Here is a 19001-nt window from a genome sequence, read left to right on the forward strand (position 1 = left end):
CAATTACAGTGAGACCTGGAAGGGCGTGATTGGGAGGAACAATTTACATCGTCAATTCACCACACTTCAGTTGTACAGCCGCGTTCAGTACAGCGGACGTACTTACGTACATACATACATAAATAAAGCTATTAGTAACATTCATTTGACACATGATGGTATCTTGGAAATTTAAACAATTGTCGCGGCTGCCTATGACACAGCCAGCAGGGAGTGAGGGATGATGACGTGTTGTCCCAATTCCTAGGGCCATTCACCCCTTCATCTTGGCCCTGCGAATGAAGGGCTAATGGGAAGGGGTCAAATGAAGGGGAAAGGCTAAGGGATAGAATTGGGATTAGCACATATTTCCTTTCCTTCAACAGAAGGAAATAAGTTGTTTTTGTTGTTGCTTAGTCTTACAGGAACGTGTGCAATGTCCTTTCCCGCTGCAAGCCTTGCATCCGCATCATCCTTCTACCAATTGACTTACTCTCTCTCCTCTGGACGTGTCCAAACCATTAGAGTCTGCTCTCTCTAACTTTGTTTCCAAAACATCTAATCTTGGCTGTCCCACTGATGAGCTCATTTCTAATCCTATCCAACCTGTTCACTCCTAGCGAGAACCTCAACATCTTCATTTCCGCCACCTTTCGATAGAGCAGGTTGGCGATGCCGAAAGTCATGCAGTAACCGAGGCTGACCAAAGCTATTAAGATGTTATCTGCCGTGGACCAGGAATGCATGAACAGTGGCTCGGGTGTTTTAGCGTCGGTACTAATGGCGCGTCGAGTGTTGTCTATGTGGGTGATGTCAATCGTCTGAGTTCCTTGAAACTGAATTAGCTTAAGTGTCCCAGGATCAACTTCAAATTTGTATTGTCCGAAAAAGTTAGACATCTGGATTTCGCTCTCATAATTGTCAGCGCGCAGGTGCTAAAGGGCGACGTCCTCAATATGCAAAATGGCATCTTTGGGGATGTCGCGCCACATGTTTTGATTGGGTAGGGAGAGTCTCCTCGTGGTGTTGTGGTGGTCGTAACTCAGAGTTGCGGTTAGGGCTGGTGTGTTGACTAGCCATTTAGTACCAACAATTTCCACATGAGTATTAGTGACCTGGTAACATGGTGTAGCTTCTGCTCTACACCGCGACTCATCCTTTATGGGATTCAGACCACAAATTCCATCCGCAACATCATGAACGGCTTATTGGGACACAAGTAATGAACGTCTTTTGTGAGGATGCACGTGCAAATTTGGCGCCAGATACAGATCATCATGATACTATACAGATCATCACTATCTTGATAGGCGACCACCGGAGGAGTATTGACTCGGACGTATTTGTTGTCCTGCCAGATGCCAACATGAATGACGTCTTTTCAGCGATAGATGTTTCAAGAGTCGATAATTGGGAGAGTGACAAGGAAAGCCATTCCTTGGAACTCAGGGTTGACATACAAAACGGTGGAGCTCCCGAGAGAAAAAGCCAAGTGGGTTTGGACAGGATAGATGGGGTTTGCTAGAGCTTTAGACAGGATGCTTTCGACTAAGCTAAGGGGTACCAAGTATGGAGGAATTCTACCCATTGCTAAGTTGTCTATGGATGAAGAAACTTTGCGCAGCATGTCATTCATCAATGTGGTAACAATTTGTGTGCGAGCGTAATCTGCTTGAACCACCGACAGGAGTTTGTCTTTGCTCTGTCTAGTTTGGTTCAGGATGATGCTGTGAGTGTTGAGGACCAGGATGGTGCCTTTGAGTGTCTCGCCTCAGGACTGGAGGTTAGTAGTTTGTCTTTCCATGCTGCTTCGGATAGTAGGAATTTCGGTTTGGAGTTCCCCAATCTGTTTCTTCACAGTGTTTAAGATGATGGCCTTAACTGTGGGTATTCCTATGCTTAATAATGTGCCAAGGGATGCGGCGGCCATAAGTAGGCCCCCTACAAAACATTTTGAGCGTCTGGGGATTCCACTGAGATTGGCCTGATTGGCGGCAAATGTCTCTAATGGTTGGAGCATGTGTGTAGTGTTGAAGGAGGCATGGTTGACAGCGTTGCAGGACCAAGTAGCTCCGGTGTAACTGGTTTTCGTGGACGTCCCGACATGTTTCAAGTACACTTCTCGCAGTTCGAGGCGGACGAACACATTTTGGGTGTGGGTTCGACAGTTGGTGATAAGCAACCCGGTTGGTCTTTCAGGACGATTCCGTTGGTGGGTCCCGGCCGAATCATTTCAGGTTGTGCAGTAATGGGGAGCAGGTGCAGCACGAGGCTCAGCAGCAGCAGCATTTTTCCTCGTAACGAAATGAGAACATGCAGGTGACTTTATTAACTTGGGGTCAATCTGATGTCAAAGCTCTGAGTTTCCAAACCCTGGTGTTGAAAACCTCTGAGGATTACCAGCATTGAGTCCAACCCCGAGTGTAGGTCTTGATCATATTTGGTGTTGTAAGCATCGGTTGTGTCAATCTATCATCCCTGTGGGACTGGGTCCCCAGGTTCATTGTCATTGGGACTGACCCCCAGTCGGGCGCACGTGAGGGACTCAGTGGTTACCATGGGACGGTAGTGTCTTTTTATCGGATTTCGATAAGCACAACCTTGCAGCCTTGGCTCATTTCGATTTGGTAACCGACGGGCGAGAGTTTGTTTACAATCTTGTAGGGTCCCGCCCAACGGGGGAGGAATTTACAAGATATAGTTCATAGGGTTTTATGGTTGTGCAAACAGGTAATACCACAACTTTTCCCCGACCTGGAATTTGTCTTGTGAGGCTTTCTGGTCATAATACACCTTCTGGCCTTCTGCACTTTTCCCCAGATGTTGTTGGGCAAAGGCAAATGTAGCCTTTAAAATGGGCGTGTAGGTCGGTCATGTATTGGTGAGTCGTATAGGCAGTGGCTATGTTGGCCTCACAAGGTTTGTGCAACGAGTGCAGAGGGAGCGTCATGCGTCTTCCTGTCAGCATTTTGAGAAGAGACAATCCTGTCGACTCGTGTGGGATGGCTCCATCAGTATCAATGGGAGTTTTACATCCCAGTCTTTGTGGTTTGAGGTCACAATTATGATTATTATTATTTATCTATTTTGAAGTGATTCACCACTGTGCGGTTAGCGCGCTCAACCTGCCCTTACAAAACATCGTGTGGTGGCTCATGTGCAACTGGGACTTGATCCCAAGGAGCCGCCACAGTTCTTGTACCACCTCGCCGGTGAAGTGGGTTCCCCTGTCTGAGTTGATCCGAGAGGGCAACCCATATCTGGAGAACCAGGTGGTTCATCAGGAGGTAGGTGGTAGTTTGCGCCGTGTCGTTTGTCATTCGGGGACATAAATAATTAAGTCAGGGGGAGGGGAAGCCAATAGGCGTCAAACTGCTATGGGGTACCATGGAGGGCACCTTGCTTTGCCAAACAGTCAGTCAGGTTGTTAAAAACCTTATCGGATCCCGGAACGCGAGAGTGTCCTCGGACTTTCTTCCAATAGTGTCCTCGGACTTTCTTCCATGCATGTTGTTTGAATTAACCAGATGGTCGCATGTAATGATTAGATTGCAGTGTTTGACCGGTTTTCGCCAAGACATGAGGAACCCGCTGCGTTGCCACGTTGTTAAATGGCAGATGAAAGCGAGAATTCGAGTTGGTGCAGATAACCAAGCTGGTGACGTCGTGTCTTACTGCTATAGTCAAAGTTATTAGGATGCTGGCAATTTCAGTGTACTGTGGGCCCAATTGGAACTGTTATGGTTTGCACGGCATGTCACCAACCATGTAATGCCGACGCCAACTCGCAGCTGCGCCTGATGGAGGTAGGAACAACCGTCCACGTAAGCTGTTATCATGTCACGGCACACATTGTCATCGAAATAAAGATGGCAAAAAACAGGCAACCGCGGGCGGGGCGGTTGAAAAGACAATTTTGGCAGGCGCCCAAATCCGATACGAAGGGGAGTCTGTAGTTCTTAGCGTAGCAGATTTGAACGTTGTAGCTTGGCAATGCCAAGAGCCAGGCCGCGATACGGGCATTGGTGACGGTACCTTCTCTCATGTGTTGGTTGTTGAGGAAGGTTACCGGATGATGGTTATGTCAATGGTCACTTTTTGGCCTCCAGTGTAGTTGGATAAATGTTTGCTGGCCCAGACTGTAGACAGCAGGTCTTTTTCACAGTTTGCTTGCACAGGCGACAATGCGTTTGTCTTGGTCGTACATTTGGTACAGACCGGCACGAAGGCAATTGTCTGAAAAACTTGCTTCGAGGAAGAAATTGTTTCGCTGTCAGGGTACGCAAGACAACGGGGGAGAGCACAACCGTTCTTTTTGTGACATCATTGTAGATTCTTGCTCCTCACCCCGAACGAAAGGAGTGTCCTTTTGAAGGGTTTCGGTATGAGGGAGCGATATCCGTAAATGTTCAATAAATTGCAGAGAATAATTTCACATGCCAAGAAAACTGCGGTTTGGACAAATTAGTGGGGGCGGCGATGTTTAGGAGGCCCTGATGATGGCTGGATTGGGGTTCAATGCCATTCGGGCCAATTAGGAGGCCAAATGTAATAGACTTTTTTGCGGCACCACTGTCCCTTTTGAAGGGAGATCTTGGCCCCAGCAGCGGCAAGTTGGGATAGGAAATGATCAATTTCCGCCAGGTGGGCAACCAGCGAGGGGCTTCTCATCATGATGTCGTCAACATAGATGAGGTTGCCCCTGGCTGCAGCATCAGGAATGTTTTTGTTGAGGAAGTTGTTGAGCAGGTGAGTTGGGATAGCCAAATGAACATCTGGTGAGCGTGTATTGTTTATTAGCAAAACTGAAAGCCAATTTGTGTTGGTCAGCGGGGTCGACTGGAATAGTGCAAAAGCCACAGGCCACATCAATGGTGGTGAAAAACTTTGCGATGCAAAGTGCGAAAGAGTGAAATGACCGTGGAAACGTGCGGTGCCTCACGCCAACTTCATGACTGGTGTACGCACGTTTCTACAGCTGTTGGTGCTTTGGTGACACTTGGAGGTGATGCTGGGAAACTGTTATAATAAACCTGCACATCAGAGACACAAACAATTAGCACTGATGAACACTTCATGCCTGACAACATTTGTTTTCAATGATGTAAAAGAGGAAAGGACTCAGAATTCACTTGTTAACCAGTGTATCTCACAAATCACTGATATTTGTGAGAACACCCATTAATTGATCATTTTACACCACCTATTGCCCTCACAATCTCTTCTTGTGACTTCAGCACAGCACGGGTGAGGACACGGCCAGTCGGGCGCGCAGCAGCAGCCGCTACTTGGAGCGAAATTCCGTCGGAGGAGATGCCAGGGACGGTGGAGGAATCCTTTCATGTCTGTGACACCGGAGACACCGGGGACATGGACGAATCTCCTGAACATGTAGCGTGTGGCTGCGACTGCGTGTCCTCTCCTGTGTATTAAAATAATAAATTGAGTAATCAAACAGGAGTCAAAGGTTTTTCAAAATATTACGAAATACCATACATACATTTACGCATGTACCTTTGTCTCATAGGGGTGAGTGTAGGTTACTGTATGAACGCATTTGTTGTGAGTTATGAAAATACATTGTATTTACCTTGGGGGTAATCAGTCACCCACGTGCTCCCACCACCCCTGAGAGAGCAGCGCCACCCATGATTGCAGCGACTCTCTCCTCAAATGGGGTGAGGCTCTCCGGGCCAGTTCTTCCGCCTGTTTCGGCCACACTTTGGCGGTGGTCATCAGTCCTCTTCTTCACATCCACATTTATGTCTGATCACTTCTTTTTTAGTTTATCGTGTGTGCGCTGTTCTGACCCCACAGCATTGACAGTCGCACACACGCTGTCCCATTCACTCCTCTTTCGCTTGTTGTTAACGCCGGAGGACAGCATGCCCAAGAAGATGTTCTTGCGCACCAACACTTCATTGAGCAACTTCACATTCAGAAAAACCATTTTTATTCAGAATCAGAATCATCTTTAGTGGCCAAGTGTCTCCAAAAAACACAAGGAATTTGTCTCCGATAGGTGGAGCCGCTCTAGTATGAAAACAGACAGTCAATTGACAGAGAACACTTTTGAGACATAGATCCTCTTTGCAATGTTAATTTCTTTAGTCAGCTGGTTTCTAGCTCGGTTATACAGGGCCCTGTCCCCGCTCTGATATGCATCTTCCTTAGCTTGGCGAAGCTGCTTAAGTTTAGCAGTGAACCACGGCTTGTTGTTGTTGAATGTCCGAAATGATTTTGTTGGTACACAAACCTCTTCACAGAAACTGATATAGGATGTGACAGTGTCCGTATATTCATCCAGGCTGCCAGCTGAATTTTCAAACACACTCCAGTCTGTGCAGTCTAAACAGCTTTGAAGTTCCATCTTGGCTTCATTGGTCCACTTTTTGACTATTTTCACTGTAGGCTTCGCACATTTAAGTTCTTGCTTGTACGTCGGTATTAAGTGAATTAAGCAGTGATCAGACGAGCCCAGGGCTGCACGAGGTATAGCACGGTATGCGTTATTTAGCGTCGTGTAGCAGTGGTCTAAAGTATTATTTTCCCCTGGTAGGACAGTCGATGTGCTGCTTGTATTTAGGGAGTTTGTGGTTGAGTTTAGCTTTGTTAAAGTCCCCGAGAATAATGAGGGGTGAGTCCGGGTGGTTTTTTTTAATTTCATTGACTTGTTCGGCGAGCGTTAGCAATGCGGCGTTCGTGTTAGCTTGAGGCGTAATATAGACTCCAACCAGTATGAACGATGCAAACTCACGTGGCGAGTAGAATGGTTTCCAGTTCAAAAACAGCGACTCCAAATGCGGGATGCAGTGTGTTCTGAGCACCGTGACGTCCGTACACCATTTTTCGTTGATATGGAGGCATATCCCGCCGCCCTTTGTTTTTCCCCGATGATTCCATGTCGCGGTCCGCTCGATGAATGTTGAAGCCGGGAAGCATGACGGCGCCATCGGGTACAGCGTCGCAAAGCCAGGTCTCCGTGAAGCACATGGCCGCGGAACGTCCGAAGTCTTTACTGGTCTTTAACAGAAGATGAAGCTCGTCCATTTTGTTGGGTAGGGAGCGTACATTCGCGAGGTGGATCGACGGGAACGCCAATCTGTGTCCTCTCTTGCGGAGTTTCACCGTAATGCCGGCTCGCTTCCTTCTGTGGCGCCGTTTTCGCCTCCATGCGCGGAAAACCACGGACGCCGCTCCGGTGAGTAACTCGGGGGGGGAAAAACTGAGCGGATTTTCGAAAGTTGGTGACAGAAAGTCCGGAGACGCCTCCTTGATGGTTAGCAGGTCTCCCCTTGTGTAAGTGAGTCGTGAAAGGTCTCCAAAGACGGACGAAAAACACAAAAACAAAGACAATACTGGAGAGCGCGTTACCGAGGCAACCACACTGGTAGGCGCCATCTTGCGAAACAAGCCAAGCCAAGCCTGGAAGCATGGAAAAGGATGACGTGCTGTGGCGACCCCTAAAGGGACAAGCCGAATGGAAAAGAAGAATAATCTGTCGTCAGTGGTAGCGGATGGGAACCGTTTAAGGTGAAATTCAAGATCTCTAAGGTACGCAGCTGTGTTATGGGTGCCATTCGGTTTAGGCTCGAACCTTGGATTGTTATGCGCAACTTTGTCCAAATCTTTTAAAGTCATATCTGCATGGCGCTGGGCTGAGGGAGAGTCAGGGGTTAGTCAAAAAGGGAAGCTGCGACTCGTGGGTCCGACACCCGTGAGGGGGCTACATGGCCTCTCCCAAAGGTTATAGATGTTTTGTAGGGCTCAGTGACACTTCTAGCGAGGGAGGGCCCCAGGATTTCTGCAGTAGGGGCCGTAGCAATGGGATGAGTTAGAGAGTCGGCAGACACTGGTTGCGCTAAATCGTAGCTCACGCCTGTCATGGGCTAACTTTCTGGAGGGGGACAGCTCTGTCTCCAAGACCGGCATGCCTTGAGCTCGTAGGACTGTTCCATCTCTTTGGAGCGTTCTGCTTTTAGCGTTTCGGTGCGTTCGGTGAGCAGCTGTCTGTCATCGGAAGCTTGACGCAGAAGAGTCGCTCAGTGGTGTTCGGCCCGTAATTCATGCATTTGGTTTTTAGACGGTCGGTCGGCTAATTCTGTTAACTTACCTTTTAATTGAGCAATTTCAGAAGCTGCATGTAGGTGTCTTTGTTGATCTCCGGAAGTTAGTTTGCCAGAGGCGGGGGCCTGTGTTACTTTACAGTTTTCACACGTTAATTCGCCACTGTCTTTAGACGTCAACTGAGGTCACCTATCTGGGACTCTGCATCATCACGTTGTGTTTCAACGTCGAGGAGGTGGGCTTCACCCAAGTTTAAACGCGCAGTGGTTTCTGTCAATTATGCAATTAGCTGGACTTGTTTGTGCTGTTCAGCTTCAAGCCTGTACTTCACCCGTGCGTCCTCTGGGTCGCTCTATTTTTATTGCGACATCAGTTCAGAACCATGTAACCGAGCGTTCGAGCGAGATTCTTATCTTTCAATGTTTTGTGTTCGGCGTCGCTCATGAATTGTGCAATGTTGTGATTAAGGACTTCAAGACGAGCGTCTTTGACGGATTCTGCATCAGTCGGGATGAGGTCTTTAGTTAGGTTGCTTACAAGCTGTTCTAACGTGTCAAAGTTATCGTATTTACTTGGACTTTCTGGAAGTTCTGCCATGATTGCGTTGCGTGTGCAGTAGTATGCAACTGGATTGTTAGTATTGTAAACTCGTTTAAGCTGTGCGTCAAATTTGGGATAGAAGATAAACGGTGTAATTGTTCACAATCAAATGGCTTTCGCAAACTATGCTGTGAGGGTTTATCATGTAATCTTAAATGTGTTCGAGAACATGTGTAGAAGCAGTAATCGAATAGAACAAAATTGTTGTTGTCCATTTTGCGCACAAAGTTTAAATGAATGTCGGCAATTCTTTTCATCGTTGACAATTAAGACAATTATGAATGACACCCTGGTGGAGTAAATCAAATCAGCTGTTAATTGGAGACTCCGACGAATTCAACAAGTTAATTTATTTAGCTTTGATACAAGAATTAAATTGAGTCATGACTAGGTAAACAAATCGATTAGACTGTGATGACTATTGCTGAGCAAGTCAATTCAATTTGTGAAATCAATTCGGAACTCAAGTTAATTCGATGAAGTTTTATTTAACTTTGGGAAAGAAGTTAAATATACTTATAATTGGGCATTCATTGCCTTTATGACTTACACTGATGTTGACTGGCAGAAGAGGGAGAGGGGCAGGAAGGTGAACAGAAAAAAAAATTGAGAAATAAAAATCCAAAGTGATTAAAAATAAAGCAATTCATTAATAAACTCCGCTCGTGAGTGAGTCTGTGAAGTAATGGTGGTGTAGGGAACGTTTGCAAACGGGAGGTGGCGTTGTTGCTTTAAAAATACAATGCCCTTTTGTTAGCGTGGTTGGTTGCTATTTCTGAAATCTCAAAACTGGTTAAAAATACCAGACATGAAGCTTTAAAAGTACAATCGCAGCGGTGGCATTTCGAAAAGCAAGTGAAAATGGAAGGCTTTTAAGCTCATAAAAGCAATCGATCGCGGTCGCATGTAGATGCAATAGCTTAGCGGCTATGCTCGCTAGCCGGGAGGTAGTGGGAGGGGGTCGGTTGCTTGCTAACGCGTGACACGAGGTTGCAAGAGCGGCTCGCAGCGGAGCGACCTTGGGAATCAGACTTTACTCCAAAAAGGTACAGATAAACATTCGTAAAGAAGGCTGAAGGCTGGGTAGTTGGGAGAACGTCTCTGCGGTTAGTGATTGTCAGAGCGGCAGGGAAGATTTGGCCAGGCCAAGCCTGTTTCGGCTCCCTGCCCTCGTGGTGAGGAGTGGGGCGTCTTCCGTGGCGGAGCGGGAAAAGAAGAGCAAGAGAACAAGAGGATTTGGTCTTTTGTGCTCAAAAACAAGGGAATTGCCCAAAAGACCAGAGCAGGAAGAACACACCACACCTCTGATGTTGAATTTCACTCTAAAGTTATCTGTGGTCTAAATCCAGTTAATCTAAAATAAGAAAATTAATTTCCAGCTTTTGCATTGTCTCACTCACAATGGTTAACATAGGCAATGAGTGTTTCAAACTGATTTGGTGGTTAAGAACTCTTAATGTCCGTGATGTAACATTTCGTGTTGTCTGAGGTCAAACACAATCATCTTATCAGAATCAGAATCACATATTTATCATGATATACACTTGGAGCATTCGTGCAAGGTTCGTGAAATATCAAAACAAACATTTAACGTGCTAAACTGGAGATCGTAATTTTCAGCTTGCGGTGACTCTTAAACACTAGCAGGTGTCGCCTGTTCTTCACCAATGATCCCAGGTGGTCCATTGTACTTGTATTTGAGTTCCTGCGAAGGTCAATGAAGAATAATTCCATTGCGGCCTGTCTAACTAATAAATAAAAAAGGTCTTTGTTGGAGAAGCCATTGAGAATGGCCGGGCGGAGGAATTTTAACCAGTTTATGGCTCAGTTGATAAAAAACAGGTTTCCTGTGTCTTGTGAAAACAGACCAGGTGGTTGAGGGTCAGGAGGCAGGAATCCAAAGGTCATCAGCTCTTCGGGGGTGCCATCAACAAATCCTCGGGCAGGTGGCGGGGCACACCCCGAACTGGTTGCCAGCCAATCGCAGGGTACATACAAACAAACAACCATTCGCAATCACAGTCACACCTACGGACACACTAACCAGTTGGTCACCGTGCCGCCTGTTTAAATATACATTTTATTTAAGATTTCTTCTTAATCTTTTCAAATAAATCTCCCCCATTAAACTTCCTGCTGCTGCCGCTTCAGCTTTCCTTGCACTGGCGAATGAAACTCGGCTTGTCAGTCTCCTTTCCTCTCATGACTTTATGTGTACTCTGTTAAGATTATGGAGACCGATCCACGCCCCGCGTGTGTGCTTTTTTCCATGTGCTTGACTGACTCAACATTAGCCGTTAGCTTGAAAAAAATGGCTGCTAGTGAAAGCTATCCCTCGCGAGGACTTCAGGATGAGCAGTTAAAATCACACGAGTACGTTCGCTGTGTAAGACGTCGTTCCTTGCGCAAAAGAATCACGCATCGTACTAGTACATCGCTCATTAGCGGATCACGAACGAAGAAGTTCAACAAAATAATCACTCTTCAGTTCTTCAGTACACCAGTACATTCAGTTCAGTTAAGTCCCCCCCCCACGGCACTGCCTGACGCCGGCTGCTCATTGGTCATTCGCCGAAGTGAGTGACAACACTGGCAAATCGCAAATCACATGGCAGTACGTTTAATGAACTCCCGCGCCCGCTTGCACGCTGGCTGCTCAATGGCCATTCGCCGAAGATTCAGAAGTGATTGACAGAACGCTTCAGCAGTTCCATTTCCGCTTCCAGACAACTCATTCGCCTCACGGTGGCGGGCGGTGGCCAAGCTCAAATAATAAATAATTTCATGAACTGATTCAGTTCAGTACGTTTGCTAAAAATATTTGTTCTTCTGAACGAAACGTTCGCGAATGAAACAACGGGCCGAGGAATACACACATGCCCCTCTTGGGCTTGGAACTCTGCTCCTCAGTGGGACCGTGTTGGCCAACGGTGTATCTTGCTGGTGGCGAGCACAGAGTTTGTCCAGCCTGCTCCTTGTTCACCAAGTGCAGCTCAGCGGTAATACGAAAAGTTCGATGTTTGGAAACATCATGCCCCTCAGTCCCGGCTCAGGAAGACGCACACGCCCCCCTTGGGCTCGAACCTCTGCTCCTTAGCAGGACTGAGTCACCCAGCGGTGGACATTGCTGCAGGGGCGCAGCAAACATCGCTGCGAGGTCCGCCACCGCCATGCTAGATGGTGATTCGAAGTTTTGCTTTTCAATGTATTTTAATCCTCTCATTTTGAGCCTTGTGTAACGTCGGGTCCGTTAATGAAAAAGTAAACTCCTACAGAGGTCTGTCAACAAATCAGCTTTCGTCAGCACAGCCTGTCCCCTCACAGAGTTTCTGGTAGCTCTAGGAAGACCCTATCCGAGAGGAGGAACTAAATAATCCAGGAGGAACCTACAGTTCAGTAAAGTTTCTTTTTCGGTGGGGAGGAGGGAACTCAAACTACCAGGGTAGCTAGCAAAGTTTCTGCAAAGGTTCCTGCTGGGGAAAGCCCCTAATGCAGCCCGTGCTAACGGCTAACATTAGCCCGATGCCTTTGTTGTACAAAGTTTGTTTTCATTTATTTTTTTTGCGACCTGTTTATGTAGAGAATGTTTAAAAGTACTGAAAAAAGTGTTTAAAAGTACTACATTCTGAATGTTGGTTTGATGTATCAATCATTTATCAACAACCAGTTTATCTGGTTATAACAGAATTAATTCTGTTATAACCAGAATTAATTACTTCTCAATCTCTACTTCCTTATACAACCCCAATTCCAATGGAGGTGGGACGTTGTGTTAAACAAATAAAAACAGAATAAAATGATTTGCAAATCATGTTCAACCTATATTTAATTGAATACACAACAAAGACAAGATATTTAATGTTCAAACTGATAAACTTAATTGTTTTTAGCAAATAATCATTAACTTAGAATGTTGTGGCTGCAACATGACCTTGTCCCAGCTTTTTTGGAACGTGTTGCAGCCATAAGATTCTAAGTTCATGATTATTTGCTAAAAACAATAAAGTTGATCAGTTTGAACATTAAATATCTTGTCTTTGTAGTGTATTCAATTAAATATAGGTTGAACATGATTTGCAAATCATTGTATTGTTTTTATTAATGTTTTACACAACGTCCCAACTTCATTGGAATTGGAATTTAATTTGGTGTAACGTGTGTGATTTTTGAATTTTTTAATAAAATCCTGGTGGTACAAAAATCCATATGACAAGTTTGTCCAAGTGGGCTTGCTGTAAATAGCTGCTTGCACATGTGCGAAAAGGATCTACTGGCTCTCACCAAAATCCAAACATCAAAAAACGCACCAAACATGAGACTACATCGCTATTCACTACGAACTTTGAGAAATGGGCTTCGAAATGCCTCTCTTCAAGCCATAAATTAGCAAATGATTTTGTCTGCCGAACGCAACAAGTATTAAACTGGTACCCTAATGATATGAATATGAGACCTTTTACCGAGTCCGAAACAGTAAACAACTGCAGGCTTGCAATCAATCACTGATTGAGTTGACGACAAAACCGAGCAGCTTGACACTTCAGCCATTAAAAATGTGCTACTCTTTAAGACATAACTGTTCAGAGTGGCACTCCAGTACTTGCAAAGATTGTCATCTGGAAACCTGGGAAAAGCAAATTGTATGTTATGTCTTTGAAACTACTTTTCAATCGTTGAACTTTATTTTTCATTTCATGAAAGCACTAGGCAAGGCAGTTTTATTTATAGAGTACATGTTATCATGCACAAGGTAACTCAATATGCTTTACATGATTAAAAGTACAACATTTAAAGCCTTTAAAAACAAGGAGCAAAAGGCATTTGAAAAATGACAGAAATAAAACATACCTTACTAAAATTATGAAAGGAACATACAGTGCAAGTAAAAGATTTCAAAAATGATTTCAAAATGTTTTAAAAGACCTTAATAAGTGAGCATGAGGGGAAAAAAAATACTTTTGAACCTGGACTTAAAAGCAAATGAACAAACATTACTTCTATTGGCATCTTATTCCATTTGTGTGCGGCATAACAGCTAAATGCTGCTTCACCATGTTCACTTTGGACTCTGTGCCCCACTATTTGACCTGAGTCTGCAGCTCTCAGAACCCTATTGGGTTTATATTCCATGAGCATTTCTTTCATGTATTCAAGACCTAAACCATTTAGTGATTTACAGATTTTTAGTAGCAGAACTTTAAAAGTATTTTCTTTCGGTGACTGGGAAACAGTGAAAAGACTCTTAGTGAATCATTTGATATGATTGCTGAAAGTCCCATCAGAATCTATCAGCACTTCAAGGTTTAGGACATGGTCTTTGGCTTTTACTGCCGACAAAAAAATTACTGCAGTTTTGTTGTGGTTTAATTGAAGGAATTTTTGGTTAATCTAGTTATTTGTTTTAGTGACACCTCAATTGAACTCCAGTCTTCTGGGGACACTCCTTGATACAACTGTGTGTCATCTGCATAGCTATAAGTCAACAATAACGTTCTGCATAACTATTTCCTTTGCTGCAGTCCAGAGTGAGCACACATTTAAATGCCTGTAATGTACAGAGTAGAAATTGATAGAATAAGATATGGGCATTTTAACATTTAGTCTAGTTCCTCAAGTCCTTTTCAAGGTGAAAGCTTTGTGCCGGGAATAAAAAAAAACATCACTTGGAAAAATCCGAATGAGATATGAGAATGAGGAATAAACAGTACACCGTTATACGCAATATATGTTAAACAACCATGTATTGTTGGCTCGCTATTTGGCTGACATAAGTGTGTAAATACCATTTTAAAATGTTCATTTGAAACGTGATTTTGGATCTCTTCGCTTGAAAGTGCTGCCTTATGAGGCACCTGACAATACAGGGCCATATTCTCCCATTCGCGCAAAACCTTTATTTATTCTCCCATGGAGACTTCCGAAACACTCACCGCACGTAGGCTGTGAATGAACGCAGAAGCAGAAAAGAGGTGTGATTCATTGACAGCGCAGGCTGCCTCCAAATCCTGGAACATGAACATTTCCTGAATCACTGAAATGAGTAGAAAAGATTGAAGCACACTTTTAAATGAAAAAAATAAACAGCAAACCAATAATGGATGCAGTTTAGTGCACTTACACTTCGAAGAGGAGCATGCTTGTTTTTTTTTTTTTTAATTCTGTTTGGAATAAATTCATAATAAGTAATTGAATAAGAATATTGTGCTTATGACTGAAAGCATATTTTGAGGTCCGTCACTAAAAAGGGTTTGTGTGCCTGATTCAGTGGCGTAACTTTGATGTGAAAGGTGGGGGGGACAAATATTTTTGTTTGTGCCCCCAAACGAATTTCCCCCCACGAGTTTTACTGCATCAATCGGGTGTACTTGAGGGTCACATGCGGAGGACAATTATGTTTAAAGCAACAGGCTCGAGGAGTGGTTCTCAGAGTGTGGTATGGGACAGGCTCAATTGAGTTCAGGGGTGTCAAACTTATCAGGACCCACATCATAAACCATATTAATGAATAATCACTTGAAAATACTATTTCATATTCACAATTGCCCTTGAAATTGATTTGTTACATTATTTTTACACATATTGTACACATACTGTTAATGAATTGAATTTGCAAACATTTAGGTGTAATTTCTATTTATTTAATTATGTGCCATAGATCTTAATTGAATTTCTCAGTACAGTTTTTGATTTTCTATATTTAACCACAGTGTTAATCTTCCAACTGTGCCTAATGTTACAGTTACAATATTAAATACACTTTATAGAAATAAAACCTGTGCCTCATTTTATGCAGACTTGTGCTGCACTGACACGGAAATCCGCCACACTCTCCCTCGCCCTCTCCCTGACTGTCACTGTCCTCTGTCACACAGCTTTAAGGTGATCTCCCTCACCTGAAGTTTGATGAGGCCATGGAGAATGACGTCTAGACACCTTTGAGGAAATTCTGGGGTGGATGAGAGCCGCCCGGAGTTCCTAAAGGCTCTGGATGTTGTGGGGCTTCCTTGGCTGACACACCTCTGGAACATCACGTGCACATCGGGGACAGTACCTTTGGACTGGCAGAATGGGGTGGTGGTCCCCCTGATAAAGAAGGGGGACTTTAGAGTGTGTTTCAACTACAGGGGGAACACACTCCTCAGCCTCCTTGGTAAGGTTTATTCAGGGGTTCTGGAGAAGAGGGCCTGTCATGAAGTTGAATCTTAGATTCAGGAGGAGCAGTGTGGTTTTCATCCTGGCCCTGGAACAGTGGACCAACTCCACACCCTCAGCAGGGTCCTGGAGGGTGCATGGGAGTTCGCCCAACCAGTCTTCAGGTATTTTGTGGATTTGGAGAAGGCGTTCGACCGTGTCCCTCGGGAAGGCCTGTGTGGAGTGCTCCGGGAGTATGGGGTACCGGAACCCCTGATACAGGCACTTCGGTCTCTGAATGACCAGTGTCAGAATTTGGTCCGCATTGCTGGCAGTTCCCAGTGAGAGTTGAATATCGCCCAGGTTGCCCTTTGTCACCGATTCGGTTCATTACCTTTATGGACAGAATTTCTTGGCGCAGCCGAGGTGTTGAGGGGTCCGCTTTGGTGACACCCGCATTACGCGCCTACTTTTTGCAGGTGATGTGGTTATGAGGGCTTCATCAAGTCATGAACTTCAGCTGTAGCTGGAGCGGTTCGAAGCTGATTATAAAGCGGCTGGGATGAAAAACGAGCACCTCCAAATCTGAGGCCGTTGTCCTCAGTCGGAAAAAGATGGAGGTCCTGCCTCCAGTATCAAGTGCAAGTATCTTGTGGTCTTGTTCAAAAGTGAGGGAAGAATGGAAAAGGGGATCGACAGGTAGATAGGTGCAGCATCAACAATCATGTGGATTCCGTATCGGTTTGTCGTGTTGAAGATGGAGCTGAGCCAAAAGGTGAAGCTCTCAATTTACCAATCAAACTACGTTCCTACCCTCACCTATGGTCACGAGCTGCGGGTCGTGACCGAAACACCAAGATGACGGATACAAGCGGCCAAAAAGAGTTTCCTCTGCTGGGTGTGTGAGCTCTCCTTTAAAGATAGGGTGTGAAGAAGAAACAACCATTTATGCTTGAGTTTTCCACACAAAACACTGGCTAGTACATCCTAAGAAAGCCTGGTTGCATGAACTGATCAAGCCTGCTCGGATGAGAGACGAAATGTCTTCTCAGACAAACAGAACAGTCCAGTTGATCGATTCAACGTCCTAAGAATAAACGGACCTAAATGAATGAGAATATTCGCAGGCATATCTCCCCTGCTACGTTTCTCCTCATCTCTGTCTGGGCTGCGCGCAGTCAGTGATTACTGCCTGAGAAGCTGATTTGATTGGCTGAAGGGGGTGGCTGAACCCGCATGTCATTGGTCGGTACGGTTTGTCAGTACCGTAAAGCTTGTAATGTTGAGGCGCTTAAAATCAAACCCCCCTGGATGTCTTGAATCATAACCTCTTTTTTGGCTCAGGTGTGGGTCCGTATGGTACTGCTTCTGCATCCAGAACTGGAGCCTTATAGCCTACATAACCCACATTGTAGGCTATGACGACCAGCCACCTCGTGCTATGTTGCAAAGGTCGTCAGACGTGCACGCAAGGATGCGTGCGCGCGCACACATGCACACACACACACACACACACAGCGCATGTCTCTTGTTAGTAATTCTATAGCATTACTAAAACATACCTAAAAGTTACATTGTGTAATCTAAAACAAAGATATTACTGCTCCATTTGGCAAGATCTTTGTACCTTTGTATTATGTTGTCACTATGTAACTGTAAATGGATAAATGTGATCTTTTTCACCTTGATCTCGATCAGCTGAAAATCACGTGATCAGATCGGGGCCTCCCTAGTTGTAATTACTGAAAGCTCTGCACTTGTTTCTCTTCAACGAGCCGGTCACATCTTGGGGTAATCTCTCGCTTTTTAAAAAACAAACAAACAAACAAAACTCCGATGGCTGGTCTTTTAATGCGGGCCGCCACCATGTTTGAAACAGAATCACTCCTGGTCGTTCTACTGTAAGTGAGCATCGTTTATATAAAAAAAAAAACAGCGAAAAAAGTCGGCTAGCACTAATATTTGCTGCCAGTAAATATCACAGCTAAAATGCAATATTAGCTGTCTCACTGCATCTTTGATTAACTCAATACAATATATTTTTTTTTTCGTCTATGTGTGCGGCCACGGTAATTGGGGGCCCTGCCCTAAATTATTTTAATCAATTTGCAACGTTACCTTGAGTGCCTTTACAGCTACGCACCTTTTCCCTCATAAACACATGGGAGAACATGGCCCATAGTGAGACAATGTATCGCAACAAAATGTCAAAATGTCATGAAAATCATGGAGTTGGCAATTGCAAACCTGATGATGGCTGTGAGAACTTGTGAGTCAGTTGTCTCTTCTTCTTTAGATACAGTAAAAGGTAGACATGTAGTTTGTGACAAGAACTTGCTGTGGAAAATGAGATCAACTGCGGCTATGTAGGTGGTGGTCCAGAGTAGCGCAGCATAACGCTGAAAGATCGGGCAAAGTTGTTGGAGATGGAGCAGCTGTTGCCTTCGTCCATGAGGGGCAGGAGAAAGGCCAGCAGCAGTAAAGCCAGGAAGAAGAGCCAGAGAGGAAGAGCCAGTCGACACACCCGCTGCAGCAACCCTGTTCTCTGCAATAACAGCAGCAATAGGGAAGTGTTAATGGATCTTACATGAATGTGTAATGTTTGGTGTCTGTGTAATTTAGCGTGCGTCTTAACTAATTCCATCATTGGAAATCCAAGTTGTTGTTTTTTTAAAAACAGTAATCCCTCTGTATATTGTGGTTCACTTCCTGTGGATTCAGTGCCTCACAGATTTTTTTCAATAGGTCAGTGCTGTGCAGTTACTCACCTGCCCAGCTCTAATACAGTTAGCTTTATTGGCTATATGATTTTAATGTGCCAGGCAGCAATTACTCACCTAAGGTCAATTGGGTCAATCTTACCGAGTATTCTCAATTTATAAATTTGGTAACTCACCGAATTGCTTGAGGATACAAAGAACATGACTGGAAGGTCACTGTTTAAAACACAGACTACAGTCAGAGCTTTATTGAATAAATTAACACCAACCTTAGCCCAACGAATAGCTAATGCACACACTCAGCAATATCGACCAAAAAAAAAAAAAAAAAAAAAGCAAGAGCAAAATTTAGCTTGATTTTCTACACCTGCAGTACGATAATTAAAAACATCACCCCAGTGAATGCTGGGTTCCTGTAATGCTTTTTCGCTGACTACATTGCCAGGACCATCAGTGTGAGGAACGGTGGCAATGCTTAAGGCAGGAAATTGCCTGTTCACACCA

At 44.7% G+C, this 19001-nt stretch overlaps 1 protein-coding gene across 3 annotated transcripts in view; it reads right to left on the reverse strand.

The window, feature by feature from the left end:
• Positions 1-13309: 13309 nt before the first annotated feature.
• syne3 (spectrin repeat containing, nuclear envelope family member 3) overlaps positions 13310-19001 on the reverse strand; it is a 101888-nt gene continuing 96196 nt past the window's right edge. For all 3 annotated transcript variants that reach the window (XM_061696045.1, XM_061696043.1, XM_061696046.1), the window contains exon 16: positions 13310-18322. In XM_061696045.1, the coding sequence (XP_061552029.1) occupies positions 18140-18322 (183 nt within the window). In that variant the 3' untranslated portion in view covers positions 13310-18139. The remainder of the gene's footprint in view (positions 18323-19001) is intronic.

This window comes from Phycodurus eques, chromosome 14 (assembly GCF_024500275.1).
Source record: "Phycodurus eques isolate BA_2022a chromosome 14, UOR_Pequ_1.1, whole genome shotgun sequence".
NCBI lineage: Eukaryota > Metazoa > Chordata > Actinopteri > Syngnathiformes > Syngnathidae > Phycodurus > Phycodurus eques.